Source organism: Candida albicans, chromosome 3 (genome assembly GCF_000182965.3).
Source record: "Candida albicans SC5314 chromosome 3, complete sequence".
Lineage (NCBI taxonomy): Eukaryota > Fungi > Ascomycota > Pichiomycetes > Serinales > Debaryomycetaceae > Candida > Candida albicans.
In genome coordinates, this window is record NC_032091.1 from 582,682 (window position 1) to 607,521 (window position 24,840).

The 24,840-nt window shown below is 32.3% G+C and overlaps 10 protein-coding genes and 2 non-coding genes across 12 annotated transcripts; 7 read left to right on the forward strand and 5 right to left on the reverse strand. All coding sequences in view use genetic code 12, as the record gives it.

The window, feature by feature from the left end:
* Positions 1-459: 459 nt before the first annotated feature.
* On the forward strand, positions 460-4,173 carry SMC3 (cohesin subunit; the record flags this gene model as incomplete). Its single annotated transcript, XM_714867.2, has 1 exon — positions 460-4,173. The coding sequence occupies one exon, from the start codon at positions 460-462 to the stop codon at positions 4,171-4,173; it is 3,714 nt and encodes a 1,237-aa protein (XP_719960.2).
* Positions 4,174-5,701: 1,528 nt separating this feature from the next.
* On the forward strand, positions 5,702-6,532 carry CAALFM_C302710WA (uncharacterized protein; the record flags this gene model as incomplete). Its single annotated transcript, XM_019475301.1, has 2 exons — positions 5,702-5,704; positions 6,323-6,532. 2 exons carry the CDS (start codon positions 5,702-5,704, stop codon positions 6,530-6,532), a joined length of 213 nt encoding a protein of 70 aa, XP_019330846.1.
* Positions 6,533-7,750: 1,218 nt separating this feature from the next.
* CAALFM_C302720WA (uncharacterized protein) lies at positions 7,751-9,103 on the forward strand (the record flags this gene model as incomplete). The annotated part of the gene is made up of 1 exon (XM_714869.1): positions 7,751-9,103. The coding sequence occupies one exon, from the start codon at positions 7,751-7,753 to the stop codon at positions 9,101-9,103; it is 1,353 nt and encodes a 450-aa protein (XP_719962.1).
* Positions 9,104-9,246: 143 nt separating this feature from the next.
* Positions 9,247-9,334, reverse strand: tF(GAA)1. The gene is given in 2 exon segments: positions 9,247-9,282; positions 9,298-9,334. It is a non-coding gene; the product is annotated as a tRNA-Phe (tRNA).
* Positions 9,335-9,342: 8 nt separating this feature from the next.
* On the reverse strand, positions 9,343-9,415 carry tR(UCU)1. The gene has a single exon. It is a non-coding gene; the product is annotated as a tRNA-Arg (tRNA).
* Positions 9,416-11,108: 1,693 nt separating this feature from the next.
* On the forward strand, positions 11,109-12,611 carry CAALFM_C302750WA (uncharacterized protein; the record flags this gene model as incomplete). The annotated part of the gene is made up of 1 exon (XM_714870.2): positions 11,109-12,611. One exon carries the CDS (start codon positions 11,109-11,111, stop codon positions 12,609-12,611), a length of 1,503 nt encoding a protein of 500 aa, XP_719963.2.
* Positions 12,612-12,977: 366 nt separating this feature from the next.
* On the reverse strand, positions 12,978-16,619 carry CAALFM_C302760CA (uncharacterized protein; the record flags this gene model as incomplete). Its single annotated transcript, XM_714872.2, has 1 exon — positions 12,978-16,619. The coding sequence occupies one exon, from the start codon at positions 16,617-16,619 to the stop codon at positions 12,978-12,980; it is 3,642 nt and encodes a 1,213-aa protein (XP_719965.2).
* Positions 16,620-16,937: 318 nt separating this feature from the next.
* CAALFM_C302770CA (uncharacterized protein) lies at positions 16,938-18,281 on the reverse strand (the record flags this gene model as incomplete). Its single annotated transcript, XM_714873.2, has 1 exon — positions 16,938-18,281. One exon carries the CDS (start codon positions 18,279-18,281, stop codon positions 16,938-16,940), a length of 1,344 nt encoding a protein of 447 aa, XP_719966.2.
* Positions 18,282-18,584: 303 nt separating this feature from the next.
* Positions 18,585-19,961, forward strand: SES1 (serine--tRNA ligase; the record flags this gene model as incomplete). Its single annotated transcript, XM_714874.2, has 1 exon — positions 18,585-19,961. The coding sequence occupies one exon, from the start codon at positions 18,585-18,587 to the stop codon at positions 19,959-19,961; it is 1,377 nt and encodes a 458-aa protein (XP_719967.2).
* Positions 19,962-20,382: 421 nt separating this feature from the next.
* On the forward strand, positions 20,383-20,697 carry CAALFM_C302790WA (uncharacterized protein; the record flags this gene model as incomplete). Its single annotated transcript, XM_714875.2, has 1 exon — positions 20,383-20,697. One exon carries the CDS (start codon positions 20,383-20,385, stop codon positions 20,695-20,697), a length of 315 nt encoding a protein of 104 aa, XP_719968.2.
* A 740-nt stretch (positions 20,698-21,437) lies between these two features.
* ADH4 (Adh4p) lies at positions 21,438-22,214 on the forward strand (the record flags this gene model as incomplete). The annotated part of the gene is made up of 1 exon (XM_714876.2): positions 21,438-22,214. The coding sequence occupies one exon, from the start codon at positions 21,438-21,440 to the stop codon at positions 22,212-22,214; it is 777 nt and encodes a 258-aa protein (XP_719969.1).
* Positions 22,215-22,419: 205 nt separating this feature from the next.
* Positions 22,420-24,576, reverse strand: FAA21 (medium-chain fatty acid-CoA ligase; the record flags this gene model as incomplete). The annotated part of the gene is made up of 1 exon (XM_714877.2): positions 22,420-24,576. One exon carries the CDS (start codon positions 24,574-24,576, stop codon positions 22,420-22,422), a length of 2,157 nt encoding a protein of 718 aa, XP_719970.2.
* Positions 24,577-24,840: the final 264 nt, after the last annotated feature.

Consider the following 24,840-nt stretch of genomic DNA (forward strand, 5'->3'; position numbering starts at 1 on the left):
TCTTTTTTTTTCGTCTTCTGCCATTCACACACACACACAAATGAAAAAGACAATTTGTCTCTTTGGGAACTAAGGATTTTGTACAGGAAATTGGCAAGAAACCAAACAGCAAATGAATGTTAGGAAGAATAATAGTCTCAAATAGAGTGAAAATAATGGGAATCGAATGAAATCTATTGACCGTAAGAATTTTGGTTTTTGAGTTGTTAAGAAACAAGTGCTTCCATAGAAATTTGGTAAAGCCTTGTGTTTCTTTGGTACTTCTGTCTGTGTGTACTTTGTTCAAAATTTTAAGTACGAGTTTGAGTGTTGCCAAAAAAAAACCGAAGGACGCGTCTTGTTTATTGATTTTTTTTTTTTTTCAAAATCTATTGAATAGAAAAGAACTCCAATTATCACTGAAGCACCACTTTGTCTAATCATCTTGGAGTAGTTCTTTTGTAACGATAAAAACTCAATATGCATATCAAGAAGATTATTATTCAAGGGTTCAAGACTTATAAAAACACAACTACTATTGATTTACTTTCTCCTCATTGTAATGTTGTTGTTGGTCGTAATGGATCTGGGAAATCGAATTTCTTTGCTGCCATTAGATTTGTATTGAGTGATGCTTATACTCATATGTCACGAGAGGAGAGGCAGGGGCTTATTCATGAAGGATCTGGTACAGTTATGTCAGCATATGTTGAAATCATATTTGATAACACCGATGGTCGTTTCCCAATAAATAAGCCAGAAATCAGTATTAGACGTACCATTGGGTTGAAAAAAGATGATTATTCATTAGATGGGAAATCAGCTACTCGATCAGATATTATGAATCTTTTAGAAAGTGCTGGGTTTTCTAGATCGAACCCATATTATATTGTACCTCAAGGTAGAATTACCAGTTTAACCAATTCCAAAAATCATGAACGATTGAATTTATTAAAAGAAGTCAGTGGTGCCAATGTTTTTGAAAATAAATTGAAAGAATCAATGAAAGAAATGAATCAATCAAATTTGAAACGAGCAAGAATTGATGAGACTTTGGTTAGTATTGAAGAAAGATTAAAAGATTTACAAATTGAAAGTGCTGATTTGAAAGATTTCCAAAAATTAGATAAATTGAAAAAAATTTTAGAGTTTAATATTTTTGACAGGGAGTATAATGAATTGAATGAATCTTTGGAAGAATTAGAAGAAAAGCATCAATCAATATTACAAGAAAGTAAACAAGATTTAATTGAATTAGAAAAAAGGGAAAAATTATGTGTTGAATTACAAGATTCAATCAATGAATTGAAAATTTCTGCCAAAGTCTTGAAATTAGAGAAGGAGCAATCAGATTTGGATTGTGATCAACTATTGAAAGTTATAGCTGAAAAAGAGATTAAATTGAGAGAATTATCATTGAATAATGAGTTATCCAAAGAACAAAACATTCATATTAATGAACAAATTGGTATTCTTCAACTGGAAATAAACCAACACAAACAAGAAATTTCTCGTTATAAACCAGAATTGAACAAATTACAACAACAAGAATCGAGTTTAAAACAACAATTACTGGAGATAAGTTCAAAGCAAAGAGCGTTGTATGCTAAACAAAGTAGATTTCTGAAATTTGTGAATAAAAAAGATCGTGATTCTTGGTTGAATACTGAAATATCCAAATTGAAACGACAAATCACTGATAAAGATCAAGAAATGCGTCATATTTCAAATGAAGTAAAGACTAGAGAGTCTAGCTTAGAAGAATTGTCTGAATCAATAAAAAAATTGAATGATTCATTAAATGATGAGGAACATATCAAAACCCTTGCCAATTTGAAAACAACTATCAATGATTCAAAACAACAAATCACTCAATTAGTTGATCAAAGAAAGATTTTGTGGCGTGATGAAATTAGGTTGAAAAGTGTTCATGATTCATTGACAAATGATTTGACCAATGCTACTAACATAGTCAACCAAACCATGGATAGAGCACAAGCTCAAGGTATTGCTGCGGTAAAGCAAATAGCTCAAAGATTGAATCTTTCTGACCGTGTCTATGGGACTGTTGCTGAATTATTTAATGTTAATGACAAGTATAAAACAGCAGCAGAAGTCATTGCTGGTAATTCTTTGTTTCATATTGTTGTTGATACTGATGTTACTGCTGCTACCATAATGGAAGAATTGATCCGTAATAAAGCTGGTAGAGTAACATTTGTTCCCTTGAATCGTATTGATAATATTGAAGTTGAATATCCTGATTCTCATGAAAATCAATGTCTTCCATTGATTAAGAAATTGAAATACAATGAACAAGTTTACAAGGCCATTAATCAAATTTTTGGTAAAACTCTTGTTGTTAGTGAATTACTGAAAGGTGGTGAATTGTCTCGTAAATATAAATTGAGTTGTATTACATTAGATGGTGATAGAGTTGATACTAGAGGGGTTTTATCAGGAGGGTATCGTGATTATAAAAATTCACGTATTGATGCGCTTAAAATCCAGACAAGAAAGAAACAAGAATTAGAGAAAACCGATAGAGAATTGGTGAAAGTGACAGAAGAGATTGAATCAACCAATTCGCAATTGAATAAATTGAATAATGAATTACAATTGAATGTTCGAGATTTGGATCGTTTATCTGTTAGTAAAGAGCCAATTAAAATTGAATTATCTCAATTGACTAACAAGAAATTCAATTTAGATCAAGAAATCTCATCTTTGAAATCTAATTTACAGAATTTACAAAATACCAAGAATTCAATTAAAGTAAATTTGAAACAACATGAACTGGAATTGAATAGTGAATTCACACAAGTTTTAACTCAAGACGAACAAAATGAATTAGATGAATTGTCTAAACTGGCTATTGAATTGGAATCTAAATTAGATAATATTGTTACTAGATCATCAGAATTGGATACCAAGATTTCTGGAATCGAAAGTGAAGTAATTAATAATTTACAACCAAAATTAAACAAATATCGTCAAGAACAACAAAAGCAACAGCAACAGCAACTACAACTACAACAAGAAAGTTCAAAAAGTTCTGATACCAAGTCAAATCTAGAATATGAGGAATTGCAACAAGAATTGGAAAATTTACATATTCAATTAGATACTAGTCAACTGCGTAATTCACAAGTTGTTGAGAATTTGACCAAAATAAATGAAGAAATCAATAACTGTGAACAAGAATTAGCTCAAGCTAATAAGCAACAAATTAAAATCATTAAAAATATTGAAAAATTCCTGAAACAAACTAATAATCTTTTGAATCAAAAACTGATTAAATCACAAATGAGAGATGATGCTAATCAAAAAATTCGAGAATTAGGGGTATTACCTGAAGAAGCATTTCAATCTGAGAAATATGATCAATATAGTTCGGATCAATTACTTTCGAAATTAAATGGTATTAATCAAGAATTGACAAAATATTCTCATATAAATAAAAAAGCTATTGAACAATTCAATTTATTTAATCGACAAAAGGAGGATTTAATGGCCAGAAGAATTGATTTAAATAATTCCAAAGCATCAATTGAAAATTTAATTACTAATTTACAACAACAAAAAAATGATGCAATTAAAAAATCATTTAATCAAGTTGCTAAATCATTTAAACAAATATTTGAAAAATTAGTACCTCGAGGTACTGGTAATTTAATCATGCAAAAGAAAAATGACAACAACAATAATGTCAATGCAACCGATGATTTTAATTCTGACAATGATGATGATGATGATATAGATAATTATTCAGGAGTTGCTATATCTGTATCATTTAATTCGAAAAACGATGAACAACAAAGAATTGAACAATTATCAGGTGGTCAAAAATCATTATGTGCCATTGCATTAATCTTTGCTATACAAAATTGTGATCCTGCTCCATTCTATTTATTTGATGAAATTGATTCAAATCTTGATACTCAATATCGTATTAGTGTTGCTAGATTGATTCATCAATTATCAAGAAATAATGAAGACAACAATAATAATGAAGGAAGAAGTCGAGGGGCACAATTTATCTGTACTACTTTCAGACCTGAATTATTACAATTGAGTGGTGATAAATTTTATGGAGTGACATTTAGTAATAAAGTTAGTTCAGTTAATGAGATCAATAAAGAGGAAGCAATGTCATTTGTTGAAGGTCAACAACAACAACAGCAACAACTGTAGCTGCAAAATTTTAAATCAAGATTAATAGGTGTTATGTATTATTAAAAATTTAATAGTGTTCTAGACCATTGTTGATGTAGATTAGGGATTGATAGGTGCCTGATATCGTTGTCAAGTAATAATCTGGAACCAAAGGGAAATGCTGTTGCAAAATAAAACGAGGAGCAGCAAACTTGATACAGGGCTATGTTGCAGAAAGTGAAGAATAGGCTATACAAAATCAGTTATTTCTATAAATAAAAATAATGAAGAGATAGGGAAAGTTGGCTAGTTTTATGGGTCTACTACAACAATAGAGAATCATACTGGAAATTAATTATGAACTACCCAAATGTTACGTAGTAGCAGTTTAGGATATGGCTTAACAATACGGAAATCAAAAAAAAAAAAAAATTTGTAGAGAGGCTTAGCTAACAACAGAATTCCAAACGTACTGCCCCCCGTATAATTTCAATTTGTGATAGAAATTAAATATTTAATTTGATAGTAGCATGTAGTAGATTGTAGTCTTGGAAGGTTGATATTGTGTTTTTACCTGAATATCAAACTCTTCCTGTCAGTGTTGGTCTTGGTGGTCTCGGAAATGAAAGCTAAAAGCGGAAAAATATATAGCCTAAATCATTAACAATTTCGTTCCGATCAAAAAAAAAAACAAGAAAAAAAAGTCGTGTATGTTGGGTACAATGGTATTAAGAAACAATTGCTACACTACGGGCGGCAAAAGAGGAAAAGAACAACCTTAGTGGATATATAACAAAGCCGATTAAAACAATTCCTTATTGTTATTGGAGGAGGAGGAAGAGAAAGCTTTGTTTTCGTGTTTGAATATTAAAAATTTGTTGAGCAAATAAAAATGAAGAATAACGTATAAAACGTGTCAATAGGGTGACAGTAGTAGTTGAATACTATTCTATTAACCAAGATAAGGCTGGTTCAAAAAAATAATAAGGAGTGTTTTACTCTGTCATTAAACACCCAATTTATTTTATTTATAGAAATCAATAGATAAAGGTTGTTGGTTGGCTGTGACTATGTAAGGTCATTACTTAGTTGCAAGTTTGTTCTATTATTTTCAAGGCTGAGCAAAAAAAAAAAGATGAGGGTGCGTGCGTGCGTGCAAGATGTGATGGTGGTAGTAGTAGTAGTAGTAGTGAAAATATAATTCGGTTGAGAAGAAACCCGAAGAGAAAGAAATAAACCAAATGAAGCCAAGCCGATCACTCGAATTGAAAATCACTTTAGTAGTAGAACGAAGAAATTTCTTTTCATAACAAACAAAAACTAAAACTAAAAAAATTAAAAAGTAAACACAAAATTAACATAGTTTTTCTTTTAACGTCTAAAATGAATTGGTTGATCCTGGAAATCAAAAAATATTTAAACGTTTCATTTTGTCCTTTCTATGATTTTTTTTTTTTAATAGGCTGTTTTATATTTCTTCTTTTTTTGATTCTTTTCTGAATTTATTCATTAATTTATTTTTGATACTTGATATCATTTCAAAGATCATTTAAACATTTTATAAATTATGGTATGTCAATTTTCTATTTCATTTTGATTTTTGAAGGTTTTTTTTGTAACTCAAATAACGACAATTGATTATCCTTGTTTACATTCCATATTTTACAGTTCAAATTTCCTTATATCCCTCGTTTTTCCACTTGAATGTCTTGTCCAGCTCGTGTCCTACTATCAATTTTAATGTCCCATATCAGTTTATCGATCTAATTACAATATTCTATGTGTTGTTTCAAATGGGGAGTACATCATTCATATTAAGTTTTTGAATTCCTTTGATCTCAATGTATGCAGTTCAAGTACCAATCAATGTCACTATCAAATCGAGTGAGGCATATAATTCATTTCTACATATTTGCGTGAGACAACTTATTGCAAAGCCCAGGGCAGAGTGTTAATATTTACAATTATTTCTTCTTTTTTCCGTTCCCCGAGTTCGTGTACTGTGATTTGAATTTCACACGTTGGTTGGATGGGAGAGAGAAATACCAGGGGGGGGCTTAATATTGCAAAGACAACATTATATTTTTCGTCAAATCGCAAGGATAATACTTATCTAAGAGTTGCTACATATTTGAGTTTAAAAAATCTGATCTTTTTTTTCAATTTCCAATACTAACAGTATTTTTAGTCATATTATCAACAAGGTCCTCCTCCTCCACAAGGTGGTTACTATCATCAAGGTCCTCCACCACAACAATATTATCAACAACCACAACCAATGTACGTTCAACAACAACCACAAAAAAGCGGTGGTGGATGTTGTTCAGCCTTTTGTGGTACTTGTTGTGCTATCTTATGTTGTTGCTGTGCTGAAGATTGTGCCGAAGCTATTTGTTAAGAAGAATTATTGAATTTATGAACAAGAAAACTAGAAGATTTATTGGATCTCTTAGTTGTTTAACTTTTTGATTATTATTATATTACGTTTCTTTACCACTTCCTACCTACCCCATTTTTCAATAATTTTTTTTTATCAAAAGGAATCATTAAAAGTCACGCTTAATTTTTCCTAACTATAGTTTTGGTTGTATAATAGAGTTTTGTTATAATAAAAATAGAATAACATGTAAAAAAAAAATTTGGAGAACTAAACTACCAATGTAAGCTTTCTATATAGGGTTTTGATATTGATAATTAGGCTTTCCCGTTTTGTAAACAAATGATGACGTGTTTTGTGGGAGATTGATTTAGTCACGTGATGTATCCGTAAATGTAGGCGTATTTACAAGACTCCATCAATAAGTCATCCTTTTTAAGAGATTTCCCCAAAGCTATTTGTTTTAGTTAATGATGGATACATAACTGCTATTAGCACTAATCAGCTTAGAATTACTGTGGTTATTGTAGTGTGGTATTACTAGTCGTTCCTATTAATGACGATAATTGTTGTAAATACAAACTGTTCCTACTATTCCCGGGATTGAATTTCTCCAAAAATTGGAAAGTAGTGCCAATTTTGGGTATAAAGGCAATGGACGGGATACTGCGGTGGGGTTGGTACTAGAGAAATCAGACGACTAAAATTTAGTCAAAACAATTGGGAGAAATTTACTACCAGATGGGGTCGCGAACAAAGAAAGTACACCAAGAAAAAAAAAACAAACGAGACAAAAAAAAATTGTTTAGTTTTCTTTGTCTTTCTTTGTCTTTCTTTTTTTTCTCTTTGGTTTCTACAAACACGAAAAGAGCAATATTTAAGAATCAACAAACCATTCAGAATAGCAACTTGAATACAAAGAAGTAAAACTATTAAAAAGAGTTAGAATCTATTCATTACACTGTATTTTGGTTGGAACTTATAGTTATTAAGAATACTTTACCCAAGATTATTACGATTTTGTTTCGGACCCTTTTAACATCAGAGAGAGATTTCCCAGAAACAACTTATCCCGAGGAAGTCTGTTCCATCCACGTTACAACAAGAATTTAACGAAGCATTTGCCTTGACAACTACTTTTTCTAAAAATATATAAACCTCATATAAATTAGGTTTTCTTTTTTGTTTCTAAGTATACATTTAGGAAACAACATAACAAAATATTCAGTGTCATCAATTATGATTACAACTACAACAACTACAGCAACATCACAGATTGGTGATTTGAATGAAATACCGAACTTGAAACCACCAAGAGAAACATTTGTTGATCAACCGAAAAGTCCGGAGGATGTTAATTTAGAAGAGTTAATTTATGATTTACAAAATGGTACCAAAAACGTCAATAACTTGCATTTATACCATTCAATATTTATTTTATCCAAAACATTACAATTTATTGTTAAATTACAAGAACATCCTGATTTGTATAATGAATTTAGATGGCAACAATTGAATAGATTGGGGATCAATGAAGATGATCTTATAGATAAAGACACGGGAAACATTAATGAGAATAACGAAAGGAATGCTAATGCTAGTAGTACGTTATTTCAACCACAACCACTGCATATGACCAAAGATACTGATTTTGCCAATGAAATGAGTAATATTCGATCAAATACGCCGTCATTATCTCCACCACCATTGAAAATGGCCAAATTTCATAAAAACTCGATCATTAATGATAACAAGTATTATGATGAACTTGAAACATCTATAGAGGCAAGGATTGTTGATGACGTTGAAGTTGATCGAGATAGTTCTATAAGGTCACCAGATGATATCTCAACTCTAAATATACCTTCACCTACAAATGAGTTTGAATCAATAATTGATGAAAATATCGATGACATTAAATATTTTAGTGATAATAATAATAACGAGAACAACAACAACAATAATAATGATGAACCACCTCCATATATCCCCATTGAACAATTAATTCAATCAACAACCATTACAAATCAAACATATAATGATGAACAAATCAATGAAATTTATATCAATAAATTAAAATTGGAAATTACCAATCAACATAAAAACTCCCAAAAGAAACTGGAATCACAATTGGAATCACTTAAAATATTCAATTTATTGAAAACTCCAAATATATCAATTGATCAATTTTTAAATCGAATTAAAACTTATTCATCAAATATATCGATAATTTCTTATTTAAATACAACTTTTTTATTATTTAAATTATCAATTTATTTAAATAAAATCACGTTGAATTTAAATAATAGTTTCCGATTTTTAATTGGATCTTTACGTTGTTCAATCAAAATTTTTGAAGATATTTATCAACATCAATCAAAATTTAATAATGTCGTTGGAATAAATAATTTACCCGATTTATTGAAAATTGAATTAAAATTTGTTTATTTAATAAATTTTAATTTTAATAGTAATTTCAATTGTTTTATCATTGATCAATTTTTAAAATTGGAATTCATTCAATTATGTTTATTCATGAAATCAAATTTACCTGATGATTATAATAAAATTGTCAATAATATTAAGTCATAGTGTATATATATATGGAAATAGGAATGACGAAAAAAAAAAATAAGAATAATTCTAGTATGATATGTATTGATATTTCGATCATATCTAACAGTAGTATATACAAAAGATTATCTTTAAAAACCAAGGAGTTGAAAAAAAAATATTGCAGCTTCTGTGGCTCGAACACAGTACCTCCAGATTTCAGGTTTGAAATTCTTCAGTCTGACGCTCTCCCAGATGAGCTAAAGCTGCAATAAGAAAACCCACGCCGGGATTCGAACCCGGAATCCTTTGATTAGAAGTCAAAAGCGATAACCATTTCGCCACGCAGGCTTACTTGATGGTAAGTAAATTAGCTAATTTTGTCACACCAAAATGATTTCACAGGATTATTTACTTAGTTTATATTAAAATCTTTTAAAATTAGAAGAAAACACTTCTTTAGTTGCTTAAGAGCTAAAATAATTTTTTAAATTGGGTGATATAGTACTGGATATGGTTTAGAAAAGTGAATTTCTTGGTTAAATAGAGAAAAGTAAAATTTGCACTCAGTCTACACTGCATAAGAGTAAAGTTCAATAAATTATAATTATCACTTCTGCTCCAATGCAAATCAATTATATACATGTTCTAGCATGCTAATGGTCAGTTACTTGTTTCTCAAAGCTTAAGATCCTTTATAGTTAGTTTATTTTTTTGTTTTGATTTTTGAAATTATTTGGTCATAATTGGTTACTAAAATTGTGAATTGGATAAACATAGCAAACAATAACTTAACAATTATAGATTTTAAAGCAAATGAATAGCCAGAATGATTTAAATATTTTGCTAATCCTGATTATGACTCATTGACTGTTTACATTATTAAACTAAGCAGATTAATTTCAAGTTACCCCATACATTCCCCGCGATTAGTGTCGACTATACGAAGAAACATTTTAAATATGAGTAAATATTATTGTCCAGACACTGTTCTTAGTCATTATCTTGCCAGATTTGTATGCTTTAAAAGAGTATATACAAACAACAGAAAAGATGTCGTCTTGTTTCCATAATCAGATCTTACCGCAAATTTCTTTTTTTTTTCTCCACTTGTTTAACTATCTATAGTTGTTTAATAAAATTGATATCCCTCTAGCTCGTAGCTTGGTCTCTTATATCAGCAAAATTATAACCTTGTTTGTTTCTAGTTTTATAATCCTAGTTTTGACCAGTTTTGCACCCAAATCAATAAAAAACTTATCCTACTTGTCTCTCTTATCTGTTATCACATTTTTTTGGGAGTGACACATTTTTTCCCTGCATATAGTATAACAGATAAGGGATTACTACGTGAAACAAAAACAAAAATAAAAACATACACAAACCTACTAAAATAACACATTTATAGTTTTATGTGGGGTGATTGATTGAGTTGACAATTGGACAATTTAAGTTTCAATAAAATAAACAATCAACGTGTATCTCGTTAGTCATTTTGTTGTTTAAGAACAAAAAAAACACTCAAGCACTCATTAACATCACTGATAACGCGTTAATTTACAATTTATAGTTATCATTAAGCTAGTTTTTTTTGTGGGGGGGGATGGACTTTCAGAAAGGTAGTCAATATATTACATCTACCTAGCTTATCAAGTAAAACAAAACAGAATATATGAGCATGAGCTAATTGGTTTAGTTTTGATTTTAGTATCAAATGAAAATCGGGAAGAAGGGAGTGAGAAAAGAAAAAGAATGAGGGCGTGGTGATGATAATGGGCGGGAGGGCACATGGGGTCATATATACAAAAAGTAACACCAAAAAATAAAAACCATTACGTAGTTTGATCCCATGCAATTCACATATCCACGTATCATTGCTATTAATACTAAATATTCTTGACTCATAACTCTTATAAACCCACAACAAAACTCTTTTGAGTCACTTACAATTTGTTTACACATCTTTTATTATCTTGTTGTTATCTTTTTTATTTTATTTATACCCCCCTCCTCTCTTAGAAATCCCTTCCTTATCTATATTTAAATGATAACAACAAGAATACGTCCAATTATGAATAACACAAGTACTCACACTAACACCAAGACATCAACCACGATATTAGCAAAAAGGTCAGCAACAGCAACAACAGCAACAACTTCTATTCCCAAACAGTCATCTATGTCAGGCCAATCTAAGCATGCCATACTAATCCCATCAGCATTGAATTCATTATTGCATACTGATAAACAAATCAAATATCATTTCTATAGTCTTGGAGGTGATTTCATTAGATTGGCTTCTTATCGAAGATTCAAACAGTTATTTCAGGTTGGTGGTGGTTCATTAGTTAAACAATTTGTTTTTGATTTATCGACATTTTTAAAAGAAGAGTTGAATGATATAAATTCTTTAAGACATCACCAATTGAAGAATTTTTTGACTTGTAATAAGACTATTTTAGAAAAAGAAAAGTCCATGACTTTATGTGATCATCATTTTGGTTTAAAGAATTGGCTTTACATAATATTTGGTTATATGTTACAGAATTATAATGAACAAGAAGTCAATAATTGTTTGGATCAGTTGGTTTCCATGTATTTGGAGGCAAGAAGTAATCGATTCTCAATTAATGATATTCGAATAATCCGTGATGAAAGAGATCAGTTTATTTTATCTACTTTTGAACAATATTTACTTGATGTCCCCGTTAGAAATGATTTATTATATAATGATAATGGTGACAATAAAGATGTGAATTATATTATCTTGAGTAATATCAAACATCACAAACACTCAAATAAGAATGCTACCATTGCCAGTAATAAAGATAACAATACAACAAATCGAATTAATTTACCAAAATTACCCAAAATTAAAGATAAATCATTATTGGTAAAATCTTTAATGCATAAAGAGTTCTATCGTGTATTATTGGATCCAAATCATTATTTTGGTAAAAAAATGTTGGGTCGAAATTATTCATTAGATCCTCAAGATTATTCATTAATTCGTAAAGAACTTTCAATATTGGATGGATTGGGTGATTTATTCTTAGCTCAAGAAACATCAAAGCTAATTTATGAATTAATATGTCAGAAAAATCATATTAATATTAATAGTAGTACTACTTATCAATTATTAAAAATTATGTTGGCAACAAATACTTTAATGGCAAAATTGACTAAAGCTTATAATTTATATCAAGGGTTGGATGATTCCATTATAAATAAGCGTATTGCTAAAGAATGGTTACCATTCACCATTTTAGGTGAAACCCCTCCTCATTCAGAATCTTCTGATTGGCAATCTAAAGATGAAATTCGAATCTATGAAGAAGAATTCTTGGGTGATTTTTTTGAAAGTTATATGGCAGCATTATTGATTGAACAACCAGAAGTTGCAAAATCTTTTATTAGAGAAATATATCATCGAATATTAATGGTAATGACAGAAACTTTACCTCCAGATATAACTTATCAGACTTGGACTAGTAATATATTGGGAAGAAATATTTATAGGAAAAAAAGTGAATCAATTCAATGCTGAAAGGTTTTACTGACCATTCTCTTTCTTTTCAACTTGTCTACAGATAATTGGCATATAGGAATGTATAAATTTCTAAAATCAATCAATTTTCACACATATAATTACAATTTCTACACACCTCTATTAACAGGAACACATCATTAATCACTGTCGGAGCTATCACTATCATCATGTCCCTCACTGTCACTTGAATCTCCAAATATAGTTAGTGGTTTTTTAGCAACAGTTTTCTTATCCTTGACATCGGGTAATCCTTTACCAACCAAATCGGTTAAGGACGACAATAATCTATTCTTCAGTTTGTCTATCACTTGAGCTCCTTCTCGTGGGTTTTTATTTTTGACTTCATCATTTTCATTGGTTGGATCAGGTGCTGGTATTGGKTTTAGGAATTATGGGTTTTGCTTTAGATGACCATGGTATCAAATTTGATCTAAGTTTATTACCATTCCCACTCAATGGAGTCATTATTGGTTTAGGAATTGGTGTGGATGCTATTAATTTGGATTTTTTCCGTACACGTTCTGGTTCATCGTGGTCTTCGTCTTCCTCATCTTCTCCATCATCAGATTCTTCAGATTCTGAGTCTGGTCGGCTTCTTTTATTCAGATTAACTAAATTCTGCAACAGTGATAGTCTCAGTAGTGCTGCACGTGTTGCCAGATTTATATTATTGTTAGCTTGTTGTTGGGCTGAAGGAATTGAAGAATTTTGGTCATTTGAATTCAGGGTTTTGTTTGATAGCACCGACCCACTTGTGGCACCAGTGCCGTTCCTATGAGTATTATTATTGTTCCATTCCGAGCCAGTAGTATTATTTGCATTTATACCACCGACTGAAATCGAACTATTACCATTATTATTTCCCATACTGTAGTCATTCCTATTATTAGTACCGTTTCCATTATTAGGTTTTGTAGCAAATAAATCACCTGCTCCAAATGCTGGCTTAGGTATACTAGTATTGGCATTAGTGCTTGAACCACCACCACCGAAAAGAAAACTAGATGAAGTATCAGTTTTACCAAAAGGTGACAGTGGGTCACTCGATTTATTATAACCCCTTGATCTATCATCAATTCCCCTACCTACTGCATTGATGTCCTCACCACCTGAATCACCAACATAAATATACAGTAGCATATTATCACTAGCAAGCTCATAATTTTTAGTTGGTGTTTTATCTACTACTGGATCTTGATGTACAATTTGCAAAGACCCTAGTGCCTGTGTTTTCCGTTCATGTGCTCTGAAGTTCGATGCAAATGATTTTGGAATATAACTTTCATTGTCATCATAATTCAACCTGTTAGGCGTATTATTCCCAGATATTCCGTTGCCATCATCACTGATTTCAACCATACCAGCAAAAGCCGATGGGGCAGTATCAGGTAAAATTTTGTTATCAACAACATCTTGTCCATTAGATGAATTATTTGAAAAGGACCCACTTCCCATTTTGGATTTATTGATAATTTTGGCAAACGTTTTCAACTGCTCGCGACTAATACTTATAGTATTATTACCAGTTTTATTGTTTCCAGTTTCCTCTTCACTACTATCGACGATTATTGCAATTGGCGCTGAAGTTTCAGTAGTACCGCTTCTGGTAGGAACAAATGCAGCGCCAGCAGTTTTGATATCAATATCCATGTCATCACTGTCGCTATCATTAGTAACTTTCCTATTAACAATTGGTGCTAAAGCTTCAGTAGTGCCAGTTTTAACCGGGACAAATGCTTGACCAGCAGCTTTGATATCAATATCAATATCAACACCATCACTATCACTTTCATTAGCAACGTTACTGTTAACAATTGACGCTGAAGATGCAGTGCCAGTTTTAACTGGGACAAAAGCAGCACTAGCAGTTTTGATGTCAATATCAATATCGTCACTATCGCTTTCATTAGCGGCATTATTATTAACAATTGACGCTGAAGCTGCAGTACTTATTTTAGCCGGCACAAATGCAGCATCAGCAGCTTTGATATCAATATCAATACCATCACTACCATTATCATTAGCGACATTACTGTTAACATTTGTTGAAATTGGTGCTGAAGTTGCAGTACTTATTTTAGCCGGCACAAATGCAGCATCAGCAGCTTTGATATCAATATCATCGCTATCACTACCATTATCATTAGCAACATGACTATCCAGTTCCTTAGATATAGGTTTGGTGCTAGTTACATTGGGTGGTGCTGTAGCAGAAGCAATTTCTTTTAAATCATCATCACTATCTAAATCCTTAGATGCAGCTTTAGTTGAACCCGTTTTCCGGTTTTTCACTGGAGGTTTAATTACAATGTCATCAGTATCTTCACTGTCCAAATTGTTAGCACTTGTTTTGGACTTAACTTCTGTATCACTAGAAATAGAAACAATCTTTTCAACAGGTTGCAAAGAAGGCTCTGGATTTGACAGTATAGGTTCAGGATTTGAAACTTTCTCCTCAGTTTTGACAATATCTGAGTCCTGACTATCTTTTTGCACCGTTAATCGTAAAGCCGTGTCAATTGCTTCACTAGAAATATCATGGGCTAATTGAATGCCATCTCCAAAATCATTGGGTATCTTTTCGTATCCAATGATGTTCCCATCTTCACCATGAACCATCAATGTTTTCACTTTTTGTCCAAATACTTTCATTCGATCATAAAGGTCCTCTAATGTTGATTTAGAAACTGATGGTTTATTTGTCAGTTTTGGAAGTGCTTTATTGGATGATTGCGATGTTGTTGTTAATGCTGTCTTTGTGTGGGTTACTGGTGTAGCCTTCGTTTGAGCTTTACCAACAGTGGTCTTTGCTTGCTTAGACGAAGTTGATATCAGACTTTTTTTTTCGGTACCAGCAGTTTGGGTTGGTTTAGGAAGGGATTTACTTTGACCATTAACACCCACCACTGGAGATGTATGCTTTTGCTTGGTGGTTGGGGTTGACTTTTGAACTTTCCCAGGTTTAGGAGTTGTCTTGATCGTTGATGCTGGTTTAGGGGTTGAGGAAGGGGTTTTTGCGGCCTTCTTGGAAGATGTAAAAACAAGGTTCGCTTCTCTTGCTGCTCTTCTTTTAGTTCTTGACAAATACATGGCAGGATTTCCTTCAACCATATCAATCTGTAGTGCCTTATTGATGGTCGAGTGTTTAGGATTCAGAGTCTGTGACAATGGTAAATCATCATTCTCATGGAAATCTAACTCTTCATACATAGAGAGCAACTCTTCAGGTTGTATTTTCTCTTCTTCTTCAGGTTCGTAATCGGCAGTTTCTGCAGCCAGTTCCTCACTTTCTTTATACTCATCGCCACTTGAAACTTCATCTAGAGAGCTCGAAGCAACAAATGAGTCATTTTTTTTAGCCTTTTGTTGTTTCTTTTTCGGACTTGTAAAACTACGCTCATCGAAATATACCTTGTCCGGATTATTCATTGGCGTAGCAGGAGGTGCTTCAAGCATACCACTGGTGATCCTTTGTTTTAGGGAAGATACTGATTTTTTCTTTTGGGGTATTTTACGATTAGATCTGGATTCAGGTGGTGGCGCCAAAGATACTGGCGATGATAAAGGCGATTGTTTGGATTTTTTCGGAGTGGTTTTGTCATCAGTTATGTCAACGGTACTATAAACCCCTCCTCGGATCGTTTCAGCTTGACTAAAGTTAATTGGAGTGGAAATTGCAGGTTCGGGTGTATAAGTAATTGATTTGAATTTATTATCCACCAAAACTCGAAGTTCATCATTGCTCTCATTAAACACATCTTCCACAGCAAATTCAGGATCCAAATCACATAAATCTTTATTCTGAAAAGCCAAAACCCGTAGTTTCCGCTCTCTTGGATATCTTTTAGAAAATCGTGTTATTAAACCTTCTTCTAAACTCTCAATGTTCGCTGTACGGTCCACAAGATACAAGAACTTGACATATTTTCTGGGATCAATGTTGGATGCATCAATCTGTTCAAATTCCTTAGGAATCAACAAAGCTTTCAATTTTATTTTACTCATCTGTCAATAATATATGATATCCTTCCTCCTGATTCGTCTTAATTTCCCCTGTTTGTTTGTTTTGTTTTAGACTTCACAATGAGATGTGCTTTAAAAAAATATATATATGTACAGATTGAAGTGGAATTGTTTTTTTTGTCAAAGTACGCGATTGAAACTTTTTTTCTGCGACTCCTCCTTTCTTTTCTTTCTCAGTACTTCACGTACATTCTCTCTTGTTTCTCCCCTCCTACACACACACCTCGTTAACCCAATAACAATTCATTATCAATAATGATACATAACATATATTTATAACATTTACATAAATTAACAGATCTACTTCTCTATTGACTCTAAAAACTGTTTCCTTTTATTTTCCAATTGGAATTGTTTGAGTAGCCTTTCATTTATATCTTCGTCATCATCAAAATCATTATTTTCATCTTGTTGTCTCAATTCAGACAAGTCAGGTTTATCCAAGCATGGACCCCAGCTTATAATTTCACCATCAATTGTACCACAAAAATATTTAGCAGTTGAAGGACCACCATTACACATAGATACTGTTCTACCTGTGTTTCTACTACCTTTTCGTGCCAATCGGTTTACCAACTTGCCATCAATTGTTCTAAATATGAAAACATCTCCACTTTCTGAAGGGAATAATAAAAATTGGGTTTCAGTTTCACCTTGAGGATTCAACAAAAGAGGGATCGTATGTGGATGTTTATTTCGTATTAATGGCCCAAAATTAATTAATTTATTAATTGGTGGTGGTGTGGAAACATTGACCATATCCCAAACTCTAATTTTATCATCATTACCAACAGTATACAATAGTGATCCCAGGGGATCCCACACAAGCCCATTGACTGGGCCCAGATGGGCTTTGGATAGTTTGGTAGTATAGCTGGAATCATTGGTTCTCAGCATGTCCAATTGGGTCAAACAGCTTTGACTTCTTCTTATATCCCAGATTTTCACTTCCCCGTCGTACCCACCCGATGCCAATATATTCAGATTTATGGGATGCCATTTCACTACTAAAGTTTTACCTTTATGTCCCAGTAATGTATGAGCACTAGAAGTTGAATTTAAATCCAATAGTCGAATGAACGGCTGATCATTTGCTGTAGCAATCAAAGCATTTTCTGCAGATATATCTATATCGTAAACTTTGTTCAGTAGATCAAATGTGTGCACTGGGGTGAGTTCATTAGTGTCCCATATTTTCACAGTGTGATCAAAAGACGAGCTTGCAAACATTCCAGTGTCATACGGCCACCATTGAATACACGATATTCCAAATTTGTGATGATGTCGTTTTAGGATGGTTGCTAAATTGACAAAAGTCGATACAGGATTGTCGTAATCAAAATTATCAAAAGTGGACGGATGTAAATGTAGATTGGCATCTATTTCGTTTTCTTCACGTATAGTTTCTTGTTGTTTTAAATCCCATAGTTTGATAGACGAATCGTTGCTTCCACTTAATAGATATTGATAATCTGTTGTTTCTAAGGAGAGACTATTGACAGCTGCATAGTCATGACAATTACTTGGGAAAACATCATGCTTGCCTAGTTGATAAATCTCAGAATAGAAATTTTCAGTAATTATATTAGAGAATCGAGAAGGTGTTATTCTACCCAACAGTCGATCTAGTAGTAGTTTTTCCATAATGAATAACGACGAAAAAAGCAACACTATTTACATAGAAAAGTTAATTTGAGAATATACAAGATAGCTGTTTCCTACATATAAACCATTCCTAAGGAAATGGTTGTCGCACTTTGTCGCACTTTGTCTCTTTGTTTGTTAATCGAATTGAATTGAATGAAAATAGTGAAAAAAAAAAAAAAATTACAGGTCGTAAAGAATAGAAAAATTTTTTTGTTCCACGTAATAATCACCATACAAATTTAAACCAAACCCACCACCACAACCCCCTAAGTTACATTCTAGATACCATGTTAGACATTAATGCATTTCTCGTTGAAAARGGGAGGTGACCCAGAAATTATTAAAGCATCCCAAAAGAAAAGAGGTGACTCCGTCGAATTAGTTGATGAAATCATCGCCGAATATAAAGAATGGGTTAAATTAAGATTCGATTTAGATGAACACAACAAGAAATTGAATTCAGTACAAAAAGAAATTGGTAAAAGATTCAAAGCTAAAGAAGATGCTAAAGATTTAATTGCTGAAAAGGAAAAATTGAGTAATGAAAAAAAGGAAATTATTGAAAAAGAAGCTGAAGCAGATAAGAATTTACGTAGTAAAATCAATCAAGTTGGTAACATCGTTCATGAATCAGTTGTTGATTCTCAAGATGAAGAAAACAATGAATTGGTTAGAACCTGGACTCCAGAAAATTACAAAAAACCAGAACAAATTGCTGCAGCTACTGGTGCACCAGCCAAATTATCTCATCATGAAGTATTGTTAAGATTAGATGGTTACGATCCAGAAAGAGGGGTTAGAATTGTTGGTCATCGTGGTTATTTCTTAAGAAACTATGGGGTATTTTTGAACCAAGCTTTAATCAACTACGGTTTACTGTTTTTGAGTAGCAAAGGATACGTTCCATTGCAAGCACCAGTTATGATGAATAAAGAAGTCATGGCTAAAACCGCACAATTGTCTCAATTTGACGAAGAATTGTATAAAGTCATTGATGGTGAAGATGAAAAATATTTAATTGCCACTTCAGAACAACCAATTAGTGCTTACCATGCCGGTGAATGGTTTGAATCACCAGCAGAACAATTGCCAGTTCGTTATGCTGGTTATTCATCATGTTTCAGAAGAGAAGCTGGATCACACGGTAAAGATGCTTGGGGTATTTTCCGTGTCCATGCTTTTGAAAAGATTGAACAATTTGTTTTGACTGAACCAGAAAAATCATGGGAAGAATTTGATAGAATGATTGGATGTTCAGAAGAATTTTATCAATCATTAGGATTGCCATACAGAGTTGTTGGTATTGTTTCAGGTGAATTGAACAATGCTGCTGCTAAGAAATACGATTTGGAAGCTTGGTTCCCATTCCAACAAGAATACAAAGAATTGGTTTCATGTTCAAACTGTACTGATTATCAATCAAGAAATTTGGAAATCAGATGTGGTATAAAACAACAAAACCAACAAGAAAAGAAATACGTCCATTGTTTGAACTCAACTTTAAGTGCTACTGAAAGAACTATCTGTTGTATTTTAGAAAACTACCAAAAGGAAGATGGGTTGGTTATTCCTGAAGTATTGAGAAAATACATTCCTGGTGAACCAGAATTTATTCCATACATTAAGGAATTGCCAAAAAACACCACTTCTGTTAAAAAAGCTAAAGGTAAGAATTAGATGTTTATAGTGCATGTTATACTCCATTTTATTAAAACATTATAATAGTATGTCATTTTCTTTTTATCTTTGTATTCTTAAAAACTGGTGATATGTATCAGAAAAAGGAAAATCACACGACACGTCATGAATGGATGGATGGTGCACAGCCTTGCCTTGTATGCAATACTGACATCATCGCCACTTAGTGCTACTACCACCGACCCCACCACAACCAACAAAACCGCAATGACGACCCGAAATTCAAACGAAAACGTAGGCAAAACATCAACAACTCAATCGAAGAAGGAAAAAAAAAATAACCTTAAAAATATATTTTGCAAAACAAATATCCACATTATCCATTATTCGATAGCTGAATACTTGGTTTTTATTTGAGTTTCCACTACCACGTTTATTTAAATATACTATCTAGCAAGCCATGTCAAATATGGAATCATCCCATGTGAATAATGTGGAATCACCACCAGAATATGTATCTCAACCACCACCAAAATATGTACCTCGACAGTCATCATCGTCGTCATCTTCAATATCAGATCAGGAATCAGATATTCACAATCCACCACAAAGGGCCAGTGAAAATCAATTATCGACTTGTTGTTCTGATTGTTGGTGTAATTGTTTTGATAGTTGTTCTGGCACTAATTGTACTGCTTCCGATAAGAATATTTGTGGCAGTATACTAGTTGTTTTGTGTTGTGGAAGCACAATTGGGTATGCCACTAATGCTTGAATAACAGCTTTATTGTCCCGTTGTCAACCATAGAATTATTAATATCTATTCATTCAAATGTATATAGTATTGTGGGGTTTGTTAGGATATGTTCTTTTAATGAATTAATGGTTTTTATGTTATCCCTCTGTAAGTTATAGGAAATCTTCTGATTCGAATTATTCAGTACTGTGAGCAATACGTATATAGCGAAGTCGCATTAAAGTGCCGAGACACTAGAAGCAGTAAAAATTTGATTGCTACTAAAATACAGCATGACATAGTTAACACTTTTAGTGTATACCATTGTTAACCTGAAACGATCCTACATTAGAGCTCTACAACTGATTGGCTTCTTTAGTTTTCTATTGTTTTGTAAATTGCAATTGGGGGAGAGGTCCCGGTCCAGCTCACAAGAAACAATAGTCCATTGTTTTTCTGGGGAACATAAAATCGCGGGAGCTTCCTAATTAAGTTTATACCCGAAAGAAATATAAGGAATTAAAGCTGATATGCAGGTATTGCTAACACTAATAAGCTTTTCAATAGTAATAATCCTCCATTTGTCAATCAATTTCACTTAAACACACTCTAAGAGGGGGGAAAAAGGCAAATAGCAATGACAGATATCCGTGCTTTATTGTGTATAAAAGGAGACCAATTTTCACTCCTTGATGAAAAGAAAACTATCAAATAACAAACACCAACATATTTTTTTAACTTCACAAACCAACAGAAATCTAATTTAGCTGCTTTACAATATGAGTTCCATTACATTAGCACCAGAATCTCAAATCAAAGGTAAAACTGCAATTATTACTGGTGGTACTAAACATTTGGGTGGAGAAACAGCTAGAGAATTGGCTAAATTAGGAGCCAATTTATTCTTGCATTATAGACTGGATGCAAATCAAGCAGAAACTTTCAAACAAGAATTGACGAAAGAATTTCCCGATTTAAAAATTGAAATTTATGGTAGTAAATTGGATAAAGCTAAAGATTTAACCAAATTATTTACCACTGCTAAACTGAAATTTCCTCAAGGTATTGATATTGCTATTAATAATGTTGGTAAAGTTTTGAAAAAACCAATTACTGAAATTTCTGAAGAAGAATTTGATGAAATGGATATTGCAAATAATAAGAGTGCATTTTTTTTTATTAAAGAAGCCGGAATTAGTTTAAATGATAATGGGAGAATTGTTTCTATTGTCACTTCGTTGCTTGCGGCTTATACTGATTCTTATGGATTATATCAAGGAACCAAGAGTGGAGTTGAATATTATAGTAAAGCTGCTTCAAAAGAGTTACATGGACGTGGGATTAGTGTCAATTGTTGTGCTCCAGGTCCTATGGATACACCATTCTTGTATGGTCAAGAAACTGAACAAAGTGTTGCATTTTTCAAGACCATGGGATTACATGGCCGTTTGACAAAAGTTTCTGATATTGTTCCAATTGTTAGATTTTTGGTCACTGAAGGAGGATGGATGACTGGTCAAACTTTGTATGCCTCTGGTGGATTCACAGCCCATTAAATAAAGTAATAACGTGTGTTATTCAAGCTTGTTTAACAAATAAATAAGTTCAAATATTTATATTTATATATATATATATATATGTTACACATGTATTATAATGTATCAAATTAAATAATTCTAAATTTTTTTTTTCTTTTTTAATGTTTGTCTTTTTGCAATTCAATTGCAAAACTGAATCATCATAACTAGCGTCTCAAATCATCTATAAATTGTTATTTCTAATTAAAGATCCTTCATTATACATATTTTCAATTTCTTGTTTGAAATAATTGGCAGCAATTGGTCTTCTAATTTTCATTGTTGGAGTGATAACATTCCTTTCAACAGTTAATGGTTCAAACGAAATGTCAATATTGTGCAATTTTTCAAACCCTTGCAAGTGTTTACCAATACTCTTATTCATATCATCCAACAATACTTTTCTGTTTCTTGGTGATTTGAAAAATTCAATTATATCAGCTTGATTGACAATTTCATCTTTAAATCTTTTCTTGATATACGTACCAATAGTGGTTGGATCTAATCCAACAACACCAACAAGGAATGTTTGTAATGAATCACCATGAACAAATAATTGAGCAATATATGGGAATTGAGACAAGTATAAACCTTCGATTTTTTCTGGAGATACATATTCTCCTTGAGCCAATTTAAAGAAATTCTTAACACGATCAATAATTTTCACTTTCCCTTCAGAATCAATACATGCAACATCACCAGTGTAGAACCAACCATCTTCATCAACCGCTTTAGCAGTTTCTTCTGGGTTCTTGTAATATTCTTTGAAAATTTGTGGACCTCTTAACAATAATTCACCTCTAGCCCCTTCTTTGTCATGAGCGGAATATCCCATTTCAGGGATATCTCTAATTTTCATTTCCGTGGTGACACTAATGGCACCACATGAAGTCGATTCAGTTTCATATTTGGAAGAAGCCATAACCCCAGCAAATGATTCACTCAACCCATATCCTTGAGCAAATCCAACGTTCACAGCTGCTTTTAAAAATTTAATTGTTTCCGGAGCGATTGGTGCACTACCAGTAGTCATTGTAATAACATTGTCGAACCCAATTTTTTTCTTTAAAAGTCCCAAGATTCTATCATAAACTAAGAAACTTGGATTTGTATGTTCATTTTCTTTTTTGGCATGAGCTTCCATTTTTGCATTAATGGCAGTAGAAAAAATTGATTGCAACCAAGGTTTTTCCATATTATTAATGGTTTGTGCTCTAATGGCAGCTTCTAATTTGGTATAAACACGAGGAACCAATGCCAATAAGTCTGGTTTCAACACTTTAACATCATCAAGAAGGGTCAACGGAGAAGGGCCCTGAGGGAATCCAATAGCACTACCCAAACTTAAAGCAAATTGAATATTGGCACGTTCATAAATATGGGCCAATGGTAAGAATGAATAGAACCGGACATTTTCTTTACCCATAAAATTACAATACAAAAATGTTACACCAGCAGCAGCGTTTTTATGAGTTAAAACAACCCCCTTTGGATTAGCACCAGTAGTACCAGAAGTAAATGTGATAGTAAATTCAGTTTCTGGAGTTGGTGGAATTGGATCCAATTGATTGATTTCACCCAATTTTTCCACTTGTTTAATATCGAAAACCGTGATATTATTTTCATGAGCATAATTTTTCAAAATTGAATCTTCAGTAGTCAAATCATCCATTGATACTAAAGTGATCAAATTACTCAATTCTTCAGGATATTTATTTTTCATATCAATCAATCCTCTAATTTTATCTTTGGAACAAATAACAATGGGAGATTCAGTTAAATTCAAAATATATTTACTAGTATCAGGACCCAAAGTATCATACAAGGCAGTATTAGTGATTGAATAAGCAACACTTGCTAAATCACACAAGGCCCATTCTGGACGATTATGAGAAAAAATAGTTAAAATAAATGAATTTTCAGAATTTGGATCGTATTTCAATTTTTTATGGGCATCACTATCAGTTTTATAAGGATTATTTTGTAAAATAAAGAAAATCCCTGATCCAAGATTGTTTCTTCTAGTTCTGATAGTATCATAATTTTGGAATACGTAATCGCCAAACGTGCCATCAGAATTCTTGACCCTTGAACCTAAAGCTGGTTTATTTCCATGAACATCTACGGCATATTCAAATAACTTGTATAAAGTGTCCAATCCTGGATAAGGAACATTAAGTAATGCATCTGGGGAAAATGCATTTCTGTAAATTGGGGAAAATCCTGGTGCTTCAGTATTAGGTAATGGAACTGATTTGGCAAGTGAACGGGGATCAACTGGCAAATGAGCATTGATCGTTTTCAGAATATGTTTGGGATCTTCTCTAAATAACGAAACCATATTGTTTAAGGAGGGGTAAAAGGTAAAATATCAATTATGTTTAAAGATGAATTAAAGTTGATTGTTGGATTCAAATCAATAAATTGAAAATAAACTGAAAATAAAACTAAAAAAAAAAAAAAGATGTTTTACTAACAGAAACAAAAAAAGAGAATTTAATGACTATATATAGATATATATATACCTATATATATGTACATCAAAAGAGATCTAATAATTGTGTATTTTCCAACCATGTCGATTCCATTGGACAGATACAAAGTA